At 45.4% G+C, this 17,047-nt stretch overlaps 1 protein-coding gene across 10 annotated transcripts in view; it reads right to left on the bottom strand.

Annotated features, from left to right (window-relative positions):
• Nucleotides 1-4,786: 4,786 nt before the first annotated feature.
• Nucleotides 4,787-17,047, bottom strand: part of RBFOX2 (RNA binding fox-1 homolog 2) — a 167,532-nt gene continuing 155,271 nt past the window's right edge. For 4 of the 10 annotated variants that reach the window (XM_027879549.1, XM_027879557.1, XM_027879554.1 and 1 more), the window contains 4 exons: nucleotides 12,132-12,174; nucleotides 7,108-7,196; nucleotides 6,095-6,167; nucleotides 4,787-4,987 (listed from right to left, as the gene is read on the bottom strand). In XM_027879549.1, coding sequence (XP_027735350.1) covers nucleotides 4,943-4,987; nucleotides 6,095-6,167; nucleotides 7,108-7,196; nucleotides 12,132-12,174 — 250 coding nt within the window. In that variant the 3' untranslated portion in view covers nucleotides 4,787-4,942. Of the gene's footprint in view, nucleotides 4,988-6,094; nucleotides 6,168-7,107; nucleotides 7,197-8,725; nucleotides 9,752-12,131; nucleotides 12,175-12,384; nucleotides 14,799-17,047 lie in introns of those variants that run through there. The other 6 variants (XM_027879550.1, XM_027879553.1, XR_003570723.1 and 3 more) reach the window with 5 other exon arrangements.

Genomic DNA, 17,047 nt, shown 5'->3' with positions numbered 1-17,047 from the left:
CAGGGATAAACCCCAGAGCCTACTTGTAAAGGGCCCCATTTCGTGCTCTTGCTATCAGACTCCTGCTTACCTTGTTGACTGGAGTTTTCATTGTAAAAGAGAAGTTTACTGGGGTTGCAGGGCAGAGAGGGCAATCAGTAAGGTGGGGGTGGAGGGAACGGGCTTTTCAGACATTAACATCACAAAAAATAGTGTTTTATGCAACAAAGAATCAAGTCTCACTGGTGTATACTACAAAATGTTTGACATTATCCAAGAGCATGTCAAAAATAAAAACACAAAGAAGTTTACATTGGATGTTTTATCTTGTTCACTAGGTTGGTTTCCCCCCCCTCCTATTTTAAAACAGTGCAAACAGGTAAAACACTTTAAAAATCACCCCTCTGCACCAAGGACAGCATTCCCCCACCCTGCCAGGCTGGAGGGTCACAGGCAGCAGGCCCTCTACCACGCTGCCTGTGCGCTTTCCCTTTGGAGCTAGACTCAGCAAAAGCGCTCCCCAGAGCTGTTGTTTGGGTTTCCCTTTAATAAATTCCTAAGTGCTCCCCAAACCTGTTCTCCACGTGCCTCCATCTTCATGGCCAGGATGGGAAGATATAGATGGGGATGGGCTAGGGAAAAACATGGGTAGAACTGGGAGGCTCTGCTTTGTATTTCCCGCTGATGGAGCTCTGGGTGCTGGAAGTGAAAGCCCAGCAGCCAGTGTCTCTTTTCAGGCAGGGAAATGGCTTCATTAACTGTTCCACTAGTTAGCACTTGAGCCAGCTATTCAGAAAACCCTCCTCAGCTCTTGCTGTGCACTTCACATCCACAGATGTCTCAAAACAGGTAAGAACAGGGGATAAACTTCAACTTCACTTTAGGGACGGGGAAGCGAAGTCTAAAGTAGCAAAACAACTGCTCCATGGCGACCCTAGAGGATCACTGACAGAGCCCTGCCCAAAACACAGGTCTCGGACTCCAGAGCTGGCGCTCTTTCTTGCTGGGCAAGTCTGCTCCCTCTCAGGCACTGAAACAGCCAAGCCACAGCTATCTTTAAACATGGCTTTGTCTATCTGAACTCATGACACAAGATCCACATAACTGCTTAACCTGGGAAAAGCTGGCTATAGCAGGCTCATACCGAGCTCCCCATTGCCTCCAGGTCCTGTCACGGCTTTTCTTAGAAAAGCTAACCCACCTACAACAGAGCAGCCTCCCAAACACGGGGACAGGGACAACAGTTTGCTGATGTGCTGGGCACCAATCCAACTTATTCCCAGTAGAGAATATGCTATACCAGTAGAAGTCATCTTTGTACCAGCACAACTGTACCCACAAGGAAATACAGACCAGCACATTAAATAAATCAACTCTTCAAACCAAAATTTTATCAGCATATCATCACGTGCTGGCCAGACCTATTGCAAGACAGTACAAACAGCTACACTTTAAAGAAACATTTTTTATTCTGCATCAAGAGGAATCCCAGATGTCACCAGACTAGAAGGTGACAAACAGCAAGCTATTTGCCAGGCTGCCTCTGTGGTTTCCCTCAGAAAGCCAAACCCTGCTTTGCAAGGGACCTGTGACTGCAGACCCATCACAGGGACAAGCACTAGCTGCCATCATTCAAATAAGCCAGGGCCCAGTTTAATTTATTAAACGTAATTCATTTTGCATAGGGAGATATAGGCTTTGTCCTCGCTTCTTCAGAAGATGGATATAGCCATGGCTTGGCTGCTCTGAAAGCATCTCTAGCCAGTTTATAACACAACAGAGCGAAACCAGAGCTGTTGTTCGCCAACAGGGAAGAAAGGCCGAAGAGCTCTCCTGTCATGGCACAACACTCACTCGAGAAACCTTGCTGCAAAATTCCATCTGGCATGCAAGTTTTTGGGAGGTCTGGTGCTCCGGACACCTAGAACCAGTGAGCTACCTCTGGTCCCCAGTCATGCAAGTGTCCCAGTGTCCCCTCTGCAGCTCGCTGCTGAGGGCAGGAAACTGGGCTGTCAGCAAGCTCCCTCAGCAGGGATCTGGCAGCATTAACTATGGAGTCAAGGAGACACTGGCCGGTTAACGCACCAGAGGAGCCTGGCAGGGAGTGACCAGAGCAGACCAGGCTCAGACATAAGATAATCAGGCTGGATGGTCTTAGAGCAGGTATTACTCGGAGACTGGGGGACCACAGCCCCGCAAAGGTTGGGTGCTTCTGCACTAACCCCCTCACATTCCTAAAATATACTCAGGCGGGCTGAAGCTGCCATGCATAGACTCTGCTCAGAGGCAGAAACGGGGCTGGCCTCCCTATTCCCAGAGAGGCCAAGTGGCAGGCGGGGATTGCAGGCAGCACTGCCGGGGCAGGGGAGGGCGCTCGGGGAGGGAGAACCCAGCTTTTCAGGAGCCGCAGTCAGAACCAGCTGAACTGAACGCAGGAGAGGGGCAGCAGGGGGGGAGCAGCACCCCCAGGGGTGTTCTGCAAGCTGGGCTCCTCTGCCCGCAGCCTGCAGACCTGCTGCCTGAGGAACTGCCTGCGGGCAAGGGAAGGCAGGGCCTCACTCGGGCCCTCCATTCACAGCGGTAGAACAAGTCCTGTAGAGGCTTTTGCTGCATCCCAGCTCCTCTAGTACCCCAGCTGCCCTGCAGTGGAAGTGGCTCCCCTTGAATATAACTATTTGTACCACAAGTCCTCCCTCTTCTACCCCAACTCAGGCAGTAAAAGCCCCCAAACACCCCGAGTCCCCCTCATTTCCTAGATTTTGTGAAAGCCCCAACACCCTGTTCCCCCCCTCCCCATTTTCAAGCTAAAATATTTATATACAAACAACAAAAAAATTGTCATAACAGCAACAAACCAAACTTTGGCTTGGGGAAAAAAAAAAAGAAAAGTAAAAAACCAACAATAAAACCAGAGAAAAAAAGTGGCCAACAGGCTGGCAGTTTGGTGTCCTCTTCATCTATCTATTCCTCCACAGAATCAATAGCTTCAGCATCTCTAGCTTAACTAATGGCTTCCCCATTCTTCCCATTAGAGGTGCTGTGCACAGAGAGGCTCCACGTGTCACTGGGGAATTGCTAAAAGCACGTGTGGTTGTGTGTGGCTGGGCCAGGACACCTCCCCAGGAGCGGAACCTCCGCTTGGTGATGTTGCTTAGTGTTAAACGCAGGAAGTTTCCTATTCTGTATCAGCAGTGGATGGAGAAGCAGGTGTACAACAGGAGTTGGAGAGGCTTCACCAACAAACCCACGCTCCAAGCCGCCCTTCTGGGGGCGATGGCTCACCCCAGCACCAACTGTTAAGAGTCGAGGCAGCCTAATAAAATTACCCTTCTGCATCTCTCTACCACGTGGTGAGAGCCCTGCCTCTAACCACCGGGGTTACTGGGAGCACTCCAAGAGCCAGCAGCTGAGCTGGGAGGTCTGGAGAGCAGCAACTCCCCATCACACCACAGCTCATGCTGTCACCTAAATGTGCTATCTTTGCAACACAGCAAAACTGCTGTACGTTCGAGCAGAAGGGAGATGGTCTTGGGAGTTGTGGAGCCTTCTGCTAAATAGTCTCTATGCTGCTTCTAATATGTAGTGTCTGTATGGACTCAGCAGACCAGGTGCACAACTTTCTACGAGAGGCTGGGCAAAACAAACCCAGGGGCTCCAATGCAGCTATGTAAGGGCCTGAAATAGCTTCTGGTAGGAAGTTCCTATGAATTCAGAGGTTGCACAAACTGCTTCTGCCAGAAACAAAACTACTTCAGGATCACATTTAGGTATAAAAGATCCTCTTCCCCCACAAAAACCCACATGCTTGTCCCTCACCTCAAGTAGCTTATACGTGACAGTTTTTTTCCTTACTCATGTTGTTTGAAATAGATTACTTGCAGAAGCACCTAAGCAGCTCAGGATGAACAGGAGCAGAGACCTTGCATGCTGGGCCTCAGAGCATCCGCCACGCTCGACTCTTCTGCTAACTTTCTTCCTCTGCAAGGCTGCATGTGCTTCACCTCCGCAAGTTTAACCACTTGCTGACTGCAGCAGAGGTACTCTGCCTGATCCTGCACTGCATCTGCCACTCCTCGAGGAACAGGACAGCAAGGGAGAAAGATCTTGAAAAGGAGGAATGAAAATTAAGATAATTATAGCCACCAGCAATGGACAATGATCAGCTAGTAAAAGTTCTGAGAGTGGGGGAAAGGTCATCCTCATCAAAAACTTCTTCCAAAGTCTTGTCCCCTATACAGCAGATAACAGCAGAAGTCTTAGAGCAGGTTGAGGGACTCTTCTCTTGTGAAGTCTACACTTCTGACACTGCTGAAGCTGTCCCAAACCCGCGCGCGTCAGGTGATGACAGGAACGAGGAAAGTCTCTGAATTTCCCCCATTTCCAAACGTAAATGACTATTTCCCACCAGCATTTAGGTCCCAGCCGCAGCCAGAGCGCTTCCTTCTGCAGACCAGAAACACGGCAGGTGGAGACTTCTCCCTCACGTCCTTCTGTCTCACAGGCATCAAGCACCAGACCCAGGGAAGTAACTCTGTCTGCGTGTTCCTGATTAATTGCATGATATCAGTTTCTAACCGCTTTCCTTATCACTAATCGTCTTTTCCGTGATTGGTAAGATAAGCTATGCACCAACATACAGACACGGAAATGCATTCTTTTTACCACAGTTAAAAAAAAAAAAAAAAAAAAAAAAAAAAAAAAAAAAAAAAAAAAAAAAAAAAAAAAAAAAAAAAAAAAAAAAAAAAAAAAAAAAAAAAAAAAAAAAAAAAAAAAAAAAAAAAAAAAAATACATATTCAAAGAACATAGTGAGGTATAAAAAAGTATTTTCTCTTTTGTTTTTTTTTTGTTTTGTTTTGTTTTTCCTCCTCAACTTGCTATAGAGTTCCTCTACTAGTAAATATTGCAATAGCCAGGCCTCATGAACTGGGGGGGCTGTCCCACTCGCAGGGGGTTCACGTCACTTCAGTAGGGGGCAAATCGGCTGTAGCCACCTCGGTATAAACTCGCCTGTAGAAATGAAAAGGGAGAAGAAAAGGCTGTTAGGAGAACTGTGAGTGATACCCAGGACAACACCCAAATGCTTTTGGAAGGACCAATGGACCTCTCCTGGCACTGTCCCACCACCATCAGCACCTCTAAGAAGCAAGAGAGAACTCTGCCTGCAAATCCAAAGATGTGGCTCAGGAGAACATGCTCATGGCCAGCCAAGCTGGAGGTGAAGTTTGGCAAGTCTTGGTGAAAGGGAGTTCAGTACCCAAGAGGGGACTCACAAGTCCTAATCTCAAACTACTTTTATAGGCTGCCTTTATCGATAGATAGATAGCAGAGACCAGGACTTCTAAGATGCTCTTCACCTCACCTTAGGGTGATATGACGACCAGGTACCCTAGAATCACCTGCTTTTCCCTCACTGACCCTAAAGAGAATCCACACGATGAGCTGAGGCTGAAACAGAGGTGCTACACTGCAGTTATCTATTTTTAGGTGCATTTTTCTCTGAACACATTTGTATTCCAGCCTCTGCAACAGCTTAGATACTGCACTGGCCAGCAGATGGGCAAGCATGTGTTTTCAGCAAGCTGCTCCACTCCTCTCTGATGCCAGCATACCTCATTCCTGCCCTTGCGTAACTACTGCTGGCAGGCAGGACACCGCATCCTTCCACTCTGTGGAAGAGGAAACCAAGTAAAGCAGCTTTGCTGCAAGATGTCACAAGAACAACTTATTCCCTTGCTTCCTATAACTGAAAATGGCAAGAAAGGGTGTCTTCGATATCCAACTATTGCTGATTTTTGCGGTGGATATCACCTCGATACAGTTCTACTGATTCATCAACAGTGTTCTGGCTCTTGACACTTCTGGTCAGTTTTAATTTTCATTTTTCATTGTACTAGTTGATGTGCAAGACCACATAATAACTGGCCTCCTACAACCTAGTTTCTTTCCTAGTGCACACACGCATATGAATGGAGAACAACTGGGAACCCAGCACCGCAGCTAAGGACCTCCTCTCTCAACAAAAAAAGTCTTTCTGGGTGAAGTTTCATTGCCCAGTGAACAGCTGCTCCCCACGCTGGAAACGAGAGACAGCGCAAGAAAGAAAATCCCACTTACCACAGCGCCAACTCCGTAGCTAGCGGCAGGGGCAAGGGCGTGGTAAGGATCTGCTGTGTACACCCTGCCATAACTGAAGAGAGGGAGAAAAGATATAAAAAGAAAAAAAAAAAGTCACTTGGGAGGGGCAGAGAAATAGCTGTCTGACCACAGGTAATGGAAGCAGCAGCACACCCTTCCACACACATGTATGCACACATGCACACACAGGCACGCAGGCAGCCTCTCCGTGAAGAGAACCTAAGGGCATGCTGCCATGCATGGGTATGAGATGGGCAGGAGAATGGCCTGCATGGAGGGATATGGTAGAAGCCACGAGCTTGACCTGTAGGGAAGACGTCATCACCTTTGAAATGACAGCTAGTACATCCCTTACCTCACGTGATGCAATTTGGGAGGAGAGTGACTGCTGGCACTAGTGCTACCGGCACGGTAACAGCTGCTACATGGAAAGCAGTGAGGGATTCTCCATAATGAAAAGAGTATAAACTCTAATGGTCTCGCATGTGCTAGGATTAAAACACGGCCTCACTGCACAGGAGATGAAAAATCTTAAAGCAAGCACTCCGATGATGACAATCCTTTGTATCTATTCAGAGTTGCACGTTACAGCATCCTAGAGCACTGCATGAGCTGAGCCATTTTTACTTTATGGATGGGGAGAGAAACGCACCCAGTGATTAAGCAATGGGCCCAGAGTCACAGAGCAAGGAAAGCCAGATCTCTGACTCTGAGGCTGTAACCGCAGTGCCTCCTTTGTGCAGAGAATCACAGGGATAGGGAAGAGACAGGGATTTGTGCCAGCTCGCGTACACCGGAGGGCAATACTGTCCAGGAGTAGAGACAAACCGTGCATTCAGGTCTTTCGTGTTGGGTTGTCCATGCATGTGTGCGCATGCGAGTGCAAGAAAGACCAAAAAATGGGGGAAAGTAGAAGTTCTGTAATGGATCGATGCTCCTTGAATCCCTGAGCACAGCAAGCTAGCCCCCATGGATACCTGTCCCTTACATACCCATCGCTGTAAGCTGCTGCAGCGGCTGCAGCAGCTGTGGCTGCTGTTGCAGTAGCAGGCTGTGCATATCTGTAGGCTGCGTATCCACCCTGCAGGAGAGAAGAGAACTGACTTTACAGATACCTGTCCACCCATGCAGAGCATAAAAAAATAAAATTTAAATAAAAGTCACACATATCACAAGGAGAGGAAGCGTTTCAAACTGCATCAGCTCCCATGTCTTGTCTATCGCAAGCATCACCCATTAACTCATGTATATTCCTTTCCTTAGAGCAACCAGGGAGGCTCTTCCACTACCCTGTTTAGCAGAGAAAACACACAAAAGAAGACTGAGCATGGTTATAACCCCACAGAAAATGCAATTTGGCATGGAGGAACTGAAAACCAGAAGAGACCTGAAATCTTGCTTGTAAACGTAATTGTTATGGTCCCTTCCTCCTAAGTTGGGGAAATTAGAGGTGGACACTTTCTGTGAAGTATTTTAGAAAGGGGACCAGTCAGAGAAATTCCTGCTTTGGTTGTTTGGTTTTTTTTTTTTTTTTTTTTTTTTTACCTCTCTAGCTCTTTTTTTAAGCCTGGAAAACCCCAAAGACCAGATTTTAATTTGGCCCACATGTGCAAAAGTATCAACAGCCAGACAAGCCAAAGAGCAGTCAGGAAAAGATGGTCAGAGAAGACAGTCCCTACTGGGTTCAGGACTGTCAACAAGTAAACTGACAAGGAAGCCAATCAGACGGTTCTACCCTCCCCTCCATGGAAAAAGGACAAAGGTCAAGGGAAATTATTCCAGAGCAGTCTGTACTACTGCTGCATTTCTGCCCATGCTACACACTGCAGCAAAGGGGCTTACACTGAGTAGAGGTAGTTACTAAAAATGGGCTGTGTTGGCACGAATCCTGACTCAGAGAAAGACCTGTGAGTCTTCTCCTGGAATTCCCACAAGGAGCTCTTGGGGCAGAGCAAGGCTTGGCTCAGGCTCTGCACACCCTGCAGTACTGAAGGGTCAAGGCCAGCCACCTTTCAGACCAGGGGCAAAGGTGGCACAGCAGGAAGCTGTGGTTAGGTCTTTCCTTACTGTACACTTCTGTTTTGTTAACTTGCAGGGAATGGGGGCATGGTAAATGAACCATGCCTTTGACTTACTTGAAACACAATGAGCCATTAAAAAAGAAAAATCAGAAAATTCCAGATAGTTTCTTTTTTTTCCTTTTTTGTCCTTTTTTTTTTCCAAATTACATTTCAGAGTTTGAAGGAGCAGAAGGCAGAGTTATGCTCTTCACCTCCAGAATCAGCTCAACAAAGCTCTACCGCTTCTTCCCTATATATCCTTTGCACATATGTAACTGAGAGTACAGGATCAGCTCTACCACAGAACAGTGTTTGCTTAGCAGTGCTCAATTTGAGGCTAGGCAGCTTTTAAATTAGAAGTAGTGATTTTAAACTAATTTTGGTTGCTTTTGTGGGGCTTGCGTTAGCCCCATGGAGGCTAACATGCTATCAAAAACATGTTTGCAGACCCCTTCCTACTCCAGAGGAGAGGGACTTGCAGCCTCTTCAATTTTCTAGTTAGCAAAAGAAAAAGCAACCCAGATCTACACTTGTCAAACATACAGTGTCATGTTACAGTTTTGCCCTTTTAATCTCACCTGGCTGTTTCAAACTCTGCGTTGTGGATTGATGGTTTGGGGATGCTTAGCTTGGCTTTGCCGTGGTATCACTGCACCATTATTTCTACCTCCAAAACGTGACGGAGGCAACCGGAATGAGATGCAGCCTTAATCCAAACCAAACCTTCATCAACCTCACCAAATTAAGACAAGACTTTGTATCTTTGTCATTGTGGTATTCCCTTAGGTTTATCAGCTTCCTGAACCCTTGATCTGTAATTTGGGCACAGCATAGGAGGCATTTTCTCCTGGCGCTACCCTCTGCAGGGCAGCTGGCTTCAGCATGCACCCTGATTCCCACTCTGCCCCACACTTGCCAGTCACATTTCTGATCAGAAGCCACATCAAATGTGCCTGGCACACACTCTGAGCATGACAGCAAGATGCAGTTTGAAACCAAAAAGGCTTATCATGTAATTATCTTTTAACTCATGTCTCTCATAAAGGAAAACAAAACCAAAACAAACCAAAACAAACCAAAACAAAAAAAAGAAAAATAAAAAAAAAGAAGAAGAAAAGAAGGGTTGGAATCAGGTGTGGGAGGGGGAATGGCGTAACATTTATTAATCAAAATTAAAAACTAAGCATGCTGACATCTGGAGCTAGAACAACCAGCAAAGTCACCACGTTCAGACTCATATTGGCTAGTTCTATCCATCCCAGCATTCTCTTGGGACAGCAGTTCGCCCTAGGCTCTACCACAAGCTCAGTGAAGTACACAGCCTCAAGTACTAGAGCGTGCAGCCACAACAACCTGCTATTACGGAAACAGTCAGTCACCACTGGAGTTAACATTCCAACCTTAACGACTCCCGCAGCCTCCCGCCCTCGCCCCCCAGAATGGCTCCCACCCTAGCCCTGTCCCACACCACAATGTTAATAATTATAACAAGCAATAACCCATCTGTTATATCAGAGAAGGGAACAGAGACTCCACTGAGAGATTTAGAGCGGGATGTTAACATTTCTTCAGTCAACTGCACAACAAACAAAAAGAAAAAAAAAAAACAAACAGGAGAAATAATTCATTGGAGAAATGAAGTTAAGAAATAGCTGACGTGTATTGCTTTTTAACCATGCACTGATGCAAAATTGAAGCTACTGGTTATTTAAAAAAGGAAAAAACAAAAAAATCTCAGGATAAAGGTACACATGTACAGGCAGACCTGCTCAGTTCAAAGCGATCTGCAAAGTCTACTTCTGTGTACTTCAAATAAAACCAAAAATGGGGATTATAATGGCCATGGTGCATTCCTGTCATAGGAGCAATGAGTGTGGACAGCTGGGAGATTTCTGACACAGGGATGTATTTATTTAGCATGACCAGTAGGTCCAAATACCCCAAAACAGGGCAAAGAAAAGAGGAGGAACTATTGCAACTATTATTCATTATTTCGTAAATCCTTTCACCCAGCTCCGGGGCCTGTACAGAGCAAAGCAGACACTGTACAGGTTGCCTTACCCAGCTGATGCTCCTGTTCTCCATAACCCAGTGCCCACCTACATAATTCTATAAATGCATCTAAAGCCCTGCTCAGTTTGTCCAATGCACCAGATATTTTCTCCTGCTATTCCTGTTCACATAGAACTTTCAATTAATATGCAGAGCTCATCTGTAATCTCAGTTGCACAGTCCTAAAACCCCTGGTGATTTCTGGTGCCACTTGCTTCAGGTACTCCAGTAAATATAAACTACAATAGAGCAGAGCATCTGCACCAAAGAGGAACAACCATCTTTTTCCAGTGAAAAAAATAATAATAATAAAAAAAAAAAAGGCCCTTGCTAGCTTCACCACATTCCTCCAGTGCCACACAGCCAAACTGCAACAGAAGACACCACTGAGTGACATAGTGCCTGAAACCCAGGATAGCCATGCAAACTCCCACTCCATTTATCTGATTCCACAGGGACAGGATACCCATCTAGGTTCAGGTTTTTTATATCTTTAGCCTCATCTCAAAAGAGACGAGTGTGTCTGAACTGCTTGTGAAGATGTTACGTCAGATACCTTTCTATCATTGGGACAGTTTAATCACTGCCTCCATAAGGAAACAGGAACTAATAAGAAGGCTTATGCATTTTTACTGAGCAGTAACAACCAAAAGGACTGTGTAAATCAAGATTATACAAGCTTTTGGATTGTCTGGGGAACATGTGAGAGGAACACAAGCCTAAATGTTGCTTAAATTAATTCAAGTTCTCTTTCTCTGGCTAACTGGCCAGTGTTTCTGGGGCTATGCTGAACCCTTTCCCCCTGCAGCACTTAAGCCTATAGACCTCAACTGCCTGTATTAGTCAGGTATTCACAAAAGCCCAAATAAAAAATTACTCTTCTGCGATGTTCTGTACTTGGCTCATCAACAAAGCAATATTTTATTTTAAATTCCTTCTTTAATGTTAGATGACAGCTTTTTCAGTACTGCCTTATATTCTCTGAATTAATACAAACATGGAAGAACAACGTACACAGGAAGCTGCAATCCCAACTAAAGCAGCATTCCAATTACTGAGCACGTTAATGTAAATAAATGAGCACAATGCCATTCATCTCAAAATAAGTCCATCTTCTCTTCCACTCTTCAGGTCCATATTAGGCGATCAATCCAAAGACAGCGGGAGGAAATCCAACACTACAGCTTACTATGCCAGTGTATCCTATGGTATAAGCCTCCCTTTTCTTTTTCCCTCCCTGCCTTAGACACGCACACAAAGTATGTTGCTGGCCCTCTTTGCTTCAAAGAGCCTTAATACCCCTAAGGCACAAGCATACACATAACCCTGGAGAAATGTGTAACTCGTGGTACCAGTTAGATATGTTTGACCACCTGCCAGGTTTAGGCAGTGAGCCCAATTTTAGGATTTTTTACTTGTCATCTCTCAAATGTGTCTTCTCCACCCCCAAACTGCCATATAACACAATTTAAGAATCAGAAAGGGCTAGAACCCCTTCTGGTATTTTGTATTAGAAGGGTGGCATATGTGCACCAGGAATGAGCATGAATGAATTAAAAGAGGTGACAGGACAACAGTGTCCATTGCAGCAGGTGCTTCTAACATGGTAATGGGACAAGCATGACCTTGTTAACCCTTCCATTGAATTTATGTTTTGTTGGGTTTTTTTAGTTTTTGTTGTTTTGGTTTGGGTTTTTTTATTTTGAATGAAATGCCACTCAGTATGAAATCTGGACACACGCCACCCTGCTACAGCGGGGGCTTGGATCACACGTGAGTCTGCGCTGCCCTAAAAAAGCCTCTGTTCCCATCTCTAATGTGGTGCTGGAATGGTTAGTATAATTCAGTTTTTTCCACTGCAATCCACAATCTGATTGGTTGGCAGGTCACACTGGCACTCCTACCTGAGGTATTTTAGCGCTAATGATTGGTTCCTGTAAGACTATTCTATAACAGAACACAGGAAGAGCAGTTCAAAAAAACACAGCTGTGGAAAGAAACAATCATACAAACAGCCCGCAGTGGGGCTCACCAGCCTTTTCTTTCCAGTGGATGCAAGCACGCTTTTCACAGGCAGGAGCGGTCTTCGCATGGGTGGGTTTTGTTTGGGTTTCCCCCCCACCACCCAGATTGACCCCATTGTAGAAGAAAGATAACCTTTCTTATGATCCGAAATGAAGCCCTCTGCATCCTGGGGCAGGTTGTTTTATCAATTCAGGTGTCTTGCCAGAGTGGGACGCATCCAACAACAGATGGAATGCCTTCTTCACAGAAGAAATGGCTAGCAGGATGGTTGCCCCAGGAAAGAAAAAAGGAGTGAGGAAAAGGAGGAGGAGGAAAATGAGAAATCGGTGCATAGCATATATGCAGAAAAAGCAGCCCAAACTTGGGAAACTTCCCTTTCATCTCTCCTATGACTAACCATTCCCTGCCAGCTTAGCTCCTTTTTCTGCCTTTCTTTCACATAACCCTATGGGCTCAGACATCCTAAGAAAACCTCAATTTAACCTCCCACCCGGTCTTAACTGAAGTAGTCTCTGTCATCCCCTCCAGAATCTGGACAAGCCTATCACACTAACCAGAGGCATGGAAGCACTGCAGTGAAAAGCACAACTCAGTGGGGCACAGGGACACTGCAGTCATTCCACCTGTGACAAAGAAATTATTTGGAAAGGCAACTTCAAGTTTGGATTGTGATGACTTTTTCCTGAGCTCCACTGGAGGGCTTTGAGCAGCAAGAACACAAGAAAAAGCAACACCATCTACCTTGATGGAGTCCCCTCTTCTATCATCCCGCTTTCTGACAGACCATAACCACCACCAGCAGTCATCAGAAGTCCACCTAATGGTTCTAACTTGACTCGGGGGCTTGGTTTTGTGTTACGTGATGGTAGTGCACTGCAGCACCAAGTCCTTACGAGTATTCTTCATTACTGAAGTCTCTGTCCTTAAGACATGCTAAATAAGCCTCTCTCCCCACCTGCAAGAGAAGCTCTGAAGGAGCTTTCTCAAAAGAAGCAGGGAGTAACCCTGGCCAGTCTTTCCTTTCAACATGGCAGACTCTTATACACCACACTGAGGGAAGAGGCACTAAGCATCACTCATTTTCTGGTTTACTTGCTGTAGCAAAGTCGGTGGTGTGTAAAGCCAGTGTTTTAGGCGTGAAGCAGGAATATCCAGAATCTTCTGTTGTCCTTGACACAGTTTAATAAAGAAACACTTGACTAGGCAGATCAATTTTTAAAGGACTGCACACACAATAGTGTATGTAAGAATGAAGAAATGTACCCAGTATCTCTATGCTCAGAGAGCACATTTTCCAACTGGTGTACCTGGGCTGGGAAAAGCACCTTTACACGACTTGATCCTCTACATAAGCCAACAAAATCCAAAAGCCGGTTCCATCCATTCTCCTGAGTCTAATGCCCAGATCCTCCTTATAAACGTCAGGAATAGCACCTTCAAAGGAATGGGGATGTGAAATTCATGCTGACAACCGTGCCACTACCCAATACAAAACTTCCCCAGCTCCAAAGAGCTATGTCCTACAATATCACAAAAGGGAACTCCGCTAGAGCTAGGCAGGCCACAAGTTGCAATGGTAGCAGTGAACCTAAACATTTTTGCTTTGAAAGGCACATTCCTGCTCTGCAACAGCTCTCCCTCTCCCACTTTTCTCACTGGTCAGTTTGAATACCTCCATCCACAACCCACCTAGGTAAACATAGATGCCCTGGAGATTTGCAATACAGACTGGCTGGGTAGGACAAAGACAATGACATGACAAAGTCTCCCATGGTATCACAGCTAATTCCCAGGCAGGAGGAGGCTGCTGACTCTTGTAACCGAACACCTCCACATATTTGTACTCTACAATTCCCCAAAGAGGTGAGAGAATCTAGCCTATTTAGGTACCATTTCTACTAGCGAAATGAGATGTCAGTTTTCACTCTAGCATCTCAGTCTCCATTTTTAATCAGCCCCAGTGTCTTCCCCAAAGGGATAATCTCCACATCCCAGTGGCACATGAACATTTTTAAACATACAGCTTGTTCAGTTTAGTGTGGGCTGCACAAATCAAACCTGAAAGGGCCCCAAGAGGGAAGAGAAAGGGGAGGGTGGAAGGGGAGAAGGAAAGGGAAGGTCTGAGGCTAAACCAGTCCTGTTATTTTTATATCCAAATTATGAGAGAAGTGTTGAGAGAAATTTTAATTTGCTAGTCGTCTCTCAGGCTGATTAGTACCAGTGTGCGTGTGGGGGACAGGACACCCAGTGAACTGACCCTGGCAATGATCAGGAAACCCAAAGGCTTAGGTCTTGCACCCAGGGGCAAGCGCAGTGACAGAGAAGCATGCTTGCATTCCTAAATATATAAATATATATATCCACAAGGAAGAAGAAAATTAAAGTAAATGATATTTAAAAAAACAAACCAAACCAAACCAACAAACCAAAAGAAAAAGAAAACAAAACAAAAAAAGGCTGGCTTGTCAGGGGTTGGGGACGAGAAGGCTCCGGTGTGTGTACTTACATAGAGGTCAGCACCGTAAAATCCGTCCTGGTAAACCACACTGCAGAAAATCCACACAAAAACAAAAAAACAAAAAAACAAAAAACAAAAGAACAGAAAACACATTCCGGTTATTGAGGACGGCAGCATGCACATGCGTTTTACACAGGCAGGTGATGTATGAATCCACAACCTGGGCTTCTGGCAGGAGCAAATCAGCAAGAGAATGTGTGTGCGCACGCACGCTAGACGGCTCCAAGTCATCTTCCATGGCATGCAAAGGGGGAAGGGGCGGGCAGAGGGGGAGACAGTATGCGAAGGAGAGAGGGAGGGGAACCACCATCTTGTACAATAAATATAGACTCAAAAAGATCTGATGTCCTGAAGAAGAAAAACAAGGGTTTAGAAACCTCCACTCTTGGTTATTCTCCTGGAATGATTTTAGTTACCCCCTAAACATGTGGAAACGTTGGCTTCATGAAGTGGGTTTGTGAAATTGAGGAGCCCCTCAGAAGGCATCCCACAGGGGCTGGAATCACCTATGTCAGGAAGTGTGGTTCAGAGACTTGTGCCTGATTACATATTTCAGGCTTCACAGGGCTGCATGACTTTGTTTCTGACATCCATACATCACCTGCTTTTACCCTGCACATTAGACATGCGATAAGATTTGGCTGATCACACAAGCATGCAAAGTATTATTATTCAGCATCTTAAAGAACTGATGCAACACCTCAGGAAAACAAGTCAATCAATTCTGATCAAAGTAAACACAGAGAAATGTAATTGAAAAGAAAAAACCAAAAATACCCACAATGCATTGCTTTCACAAGCAGAGATAATGAGCTAAAAAGGTTAGGTGACTGGTCCAAGGTCCGAGAATTGAAAGGTGCAGTGGGAGTCCCTGGTAGTAACGACCTATTCCATAGCAGAGAGGAGCAACTGGAAGGGTTTCCATGGGATGGTGCTTTTTCTGCTTTAAGCCATAGTTTTCTTTCTCTCAGAACTTCAAGCAGGAAAACTGTTAAAACAGAACCTGGGGTTCCCAAACAGCTGCTCTTACCAGAGCATTTGCTAGCTTAAGACTATGCAGCTTGCTCTGGGGACAGGGGTTGGGGAAGGATGAGGAAGGAAGAGAGGGTATGCCCCCCACCCATCTGAGTTCAGCGTGTGTTTCACATACTGGGGAATTTCCTCCTGCTTTGTCCTCTGAATAGCTCCGCACAAACTTGCTCAAGGCTTTAAAAAGCATTAGCCCCACCATCTGTGATGTTCATGGATCTGATGTGTATGACTTACCCATAGCATTAAGGAAAAAGAAGGTATGGAACACTAGCTATTCTTTTGACTGTTATTTTTTACTCATCAGATGAAATGTGAAATGCTGCCAAGAGCCTGCCACCCTCAGACACCCACCTACTGTAAGGCACACACACGCAAAAAAAGCCCAGCAGATCTTGCCAAAATTCTGCATGCTATTACTAAAAAATAAAATGAAATAAAATAAATCTTGCCATGTTAGCTACTGCTTGAATAATTTAGTCTTGCTGTCTTCCCCAGGAAAAGTACACTCCATTCCCAATGGACAAAGTTACTGTAGTCTCCAAGAGCGCTTGGGAGCAGGTATGAAGATAGAGACCCTTGTTAGAGGAAGAGGGGAGCCACTTCAGCAGGGAGAAGCAGGCCATAAGATCATGTTTGTTGAAGCTAAATTTTTACAACCACATAACAAAGAATTTGGCTCCTGGGGCAGTGACTTACATTGCTGGGTTCTCTATCTAGGACCAGGAGTGTTTTAGCAGTGATACTCCACCTGCTCCTGCAGGAAAGGCAAACGCATGACAGAGGAAGTGACTTGGTTTATGAACAGGTTAGCAGTTTTAACAGTTATTCTGAACACAGTCAGTTGGATGAATATAAGCATTACCACATTGGATCAGGCCACTGTTTCTGTCAGCAAGAAATGCTAGCATCAGCTCTCCAGAGAAAACTGCAAGGAACACTAATAACAGGTAAGAGTAAGACTTCCTGGATCAAAATAACCAAGCACACGTGCATGTTCCATCTCTCCCTTGGTTAGGACTCGACTCACATCAACTCCCAGGGCTGAAATTTAGCAAGATTTATTTATATGCTAGAATATCCATATTTGTGATTTTTAATGCTCGCAAAAACTGAGGAAATTCCAACATTTGAGAACCACAGAGGCCATTCTGGTAATGTAGCCTGACCAGAAGCATAAAGCAATCCAGCAGCCCATCAAATCTGTGTCATCTGCAAAAAACACAGTAACTGAGCTAAAACACATCC

The sequence above is a fragment of the Empidonax traillii genome, unplaced genomic scaffold (genome assembly GCF_003031625.1).
Source record: "Empidonax traillii isolate 1590-97213 ecotype Southwest subspecies unplaced genomic scaffold, ASM303162v1 scaffold55:size2822071, whole genome shotgun sequence".
Classification (NCBI taxonomy): Eukaryota; Metazoa; Chordata; class Aves; order Passeriformes; family Tyrannidae; genus Empidonax; species Empidonax traillii.
Note: the sequence above shows the minus strand (reverse complement) of the source record. Positions and strands in the feature narration are given on the sequence as shown.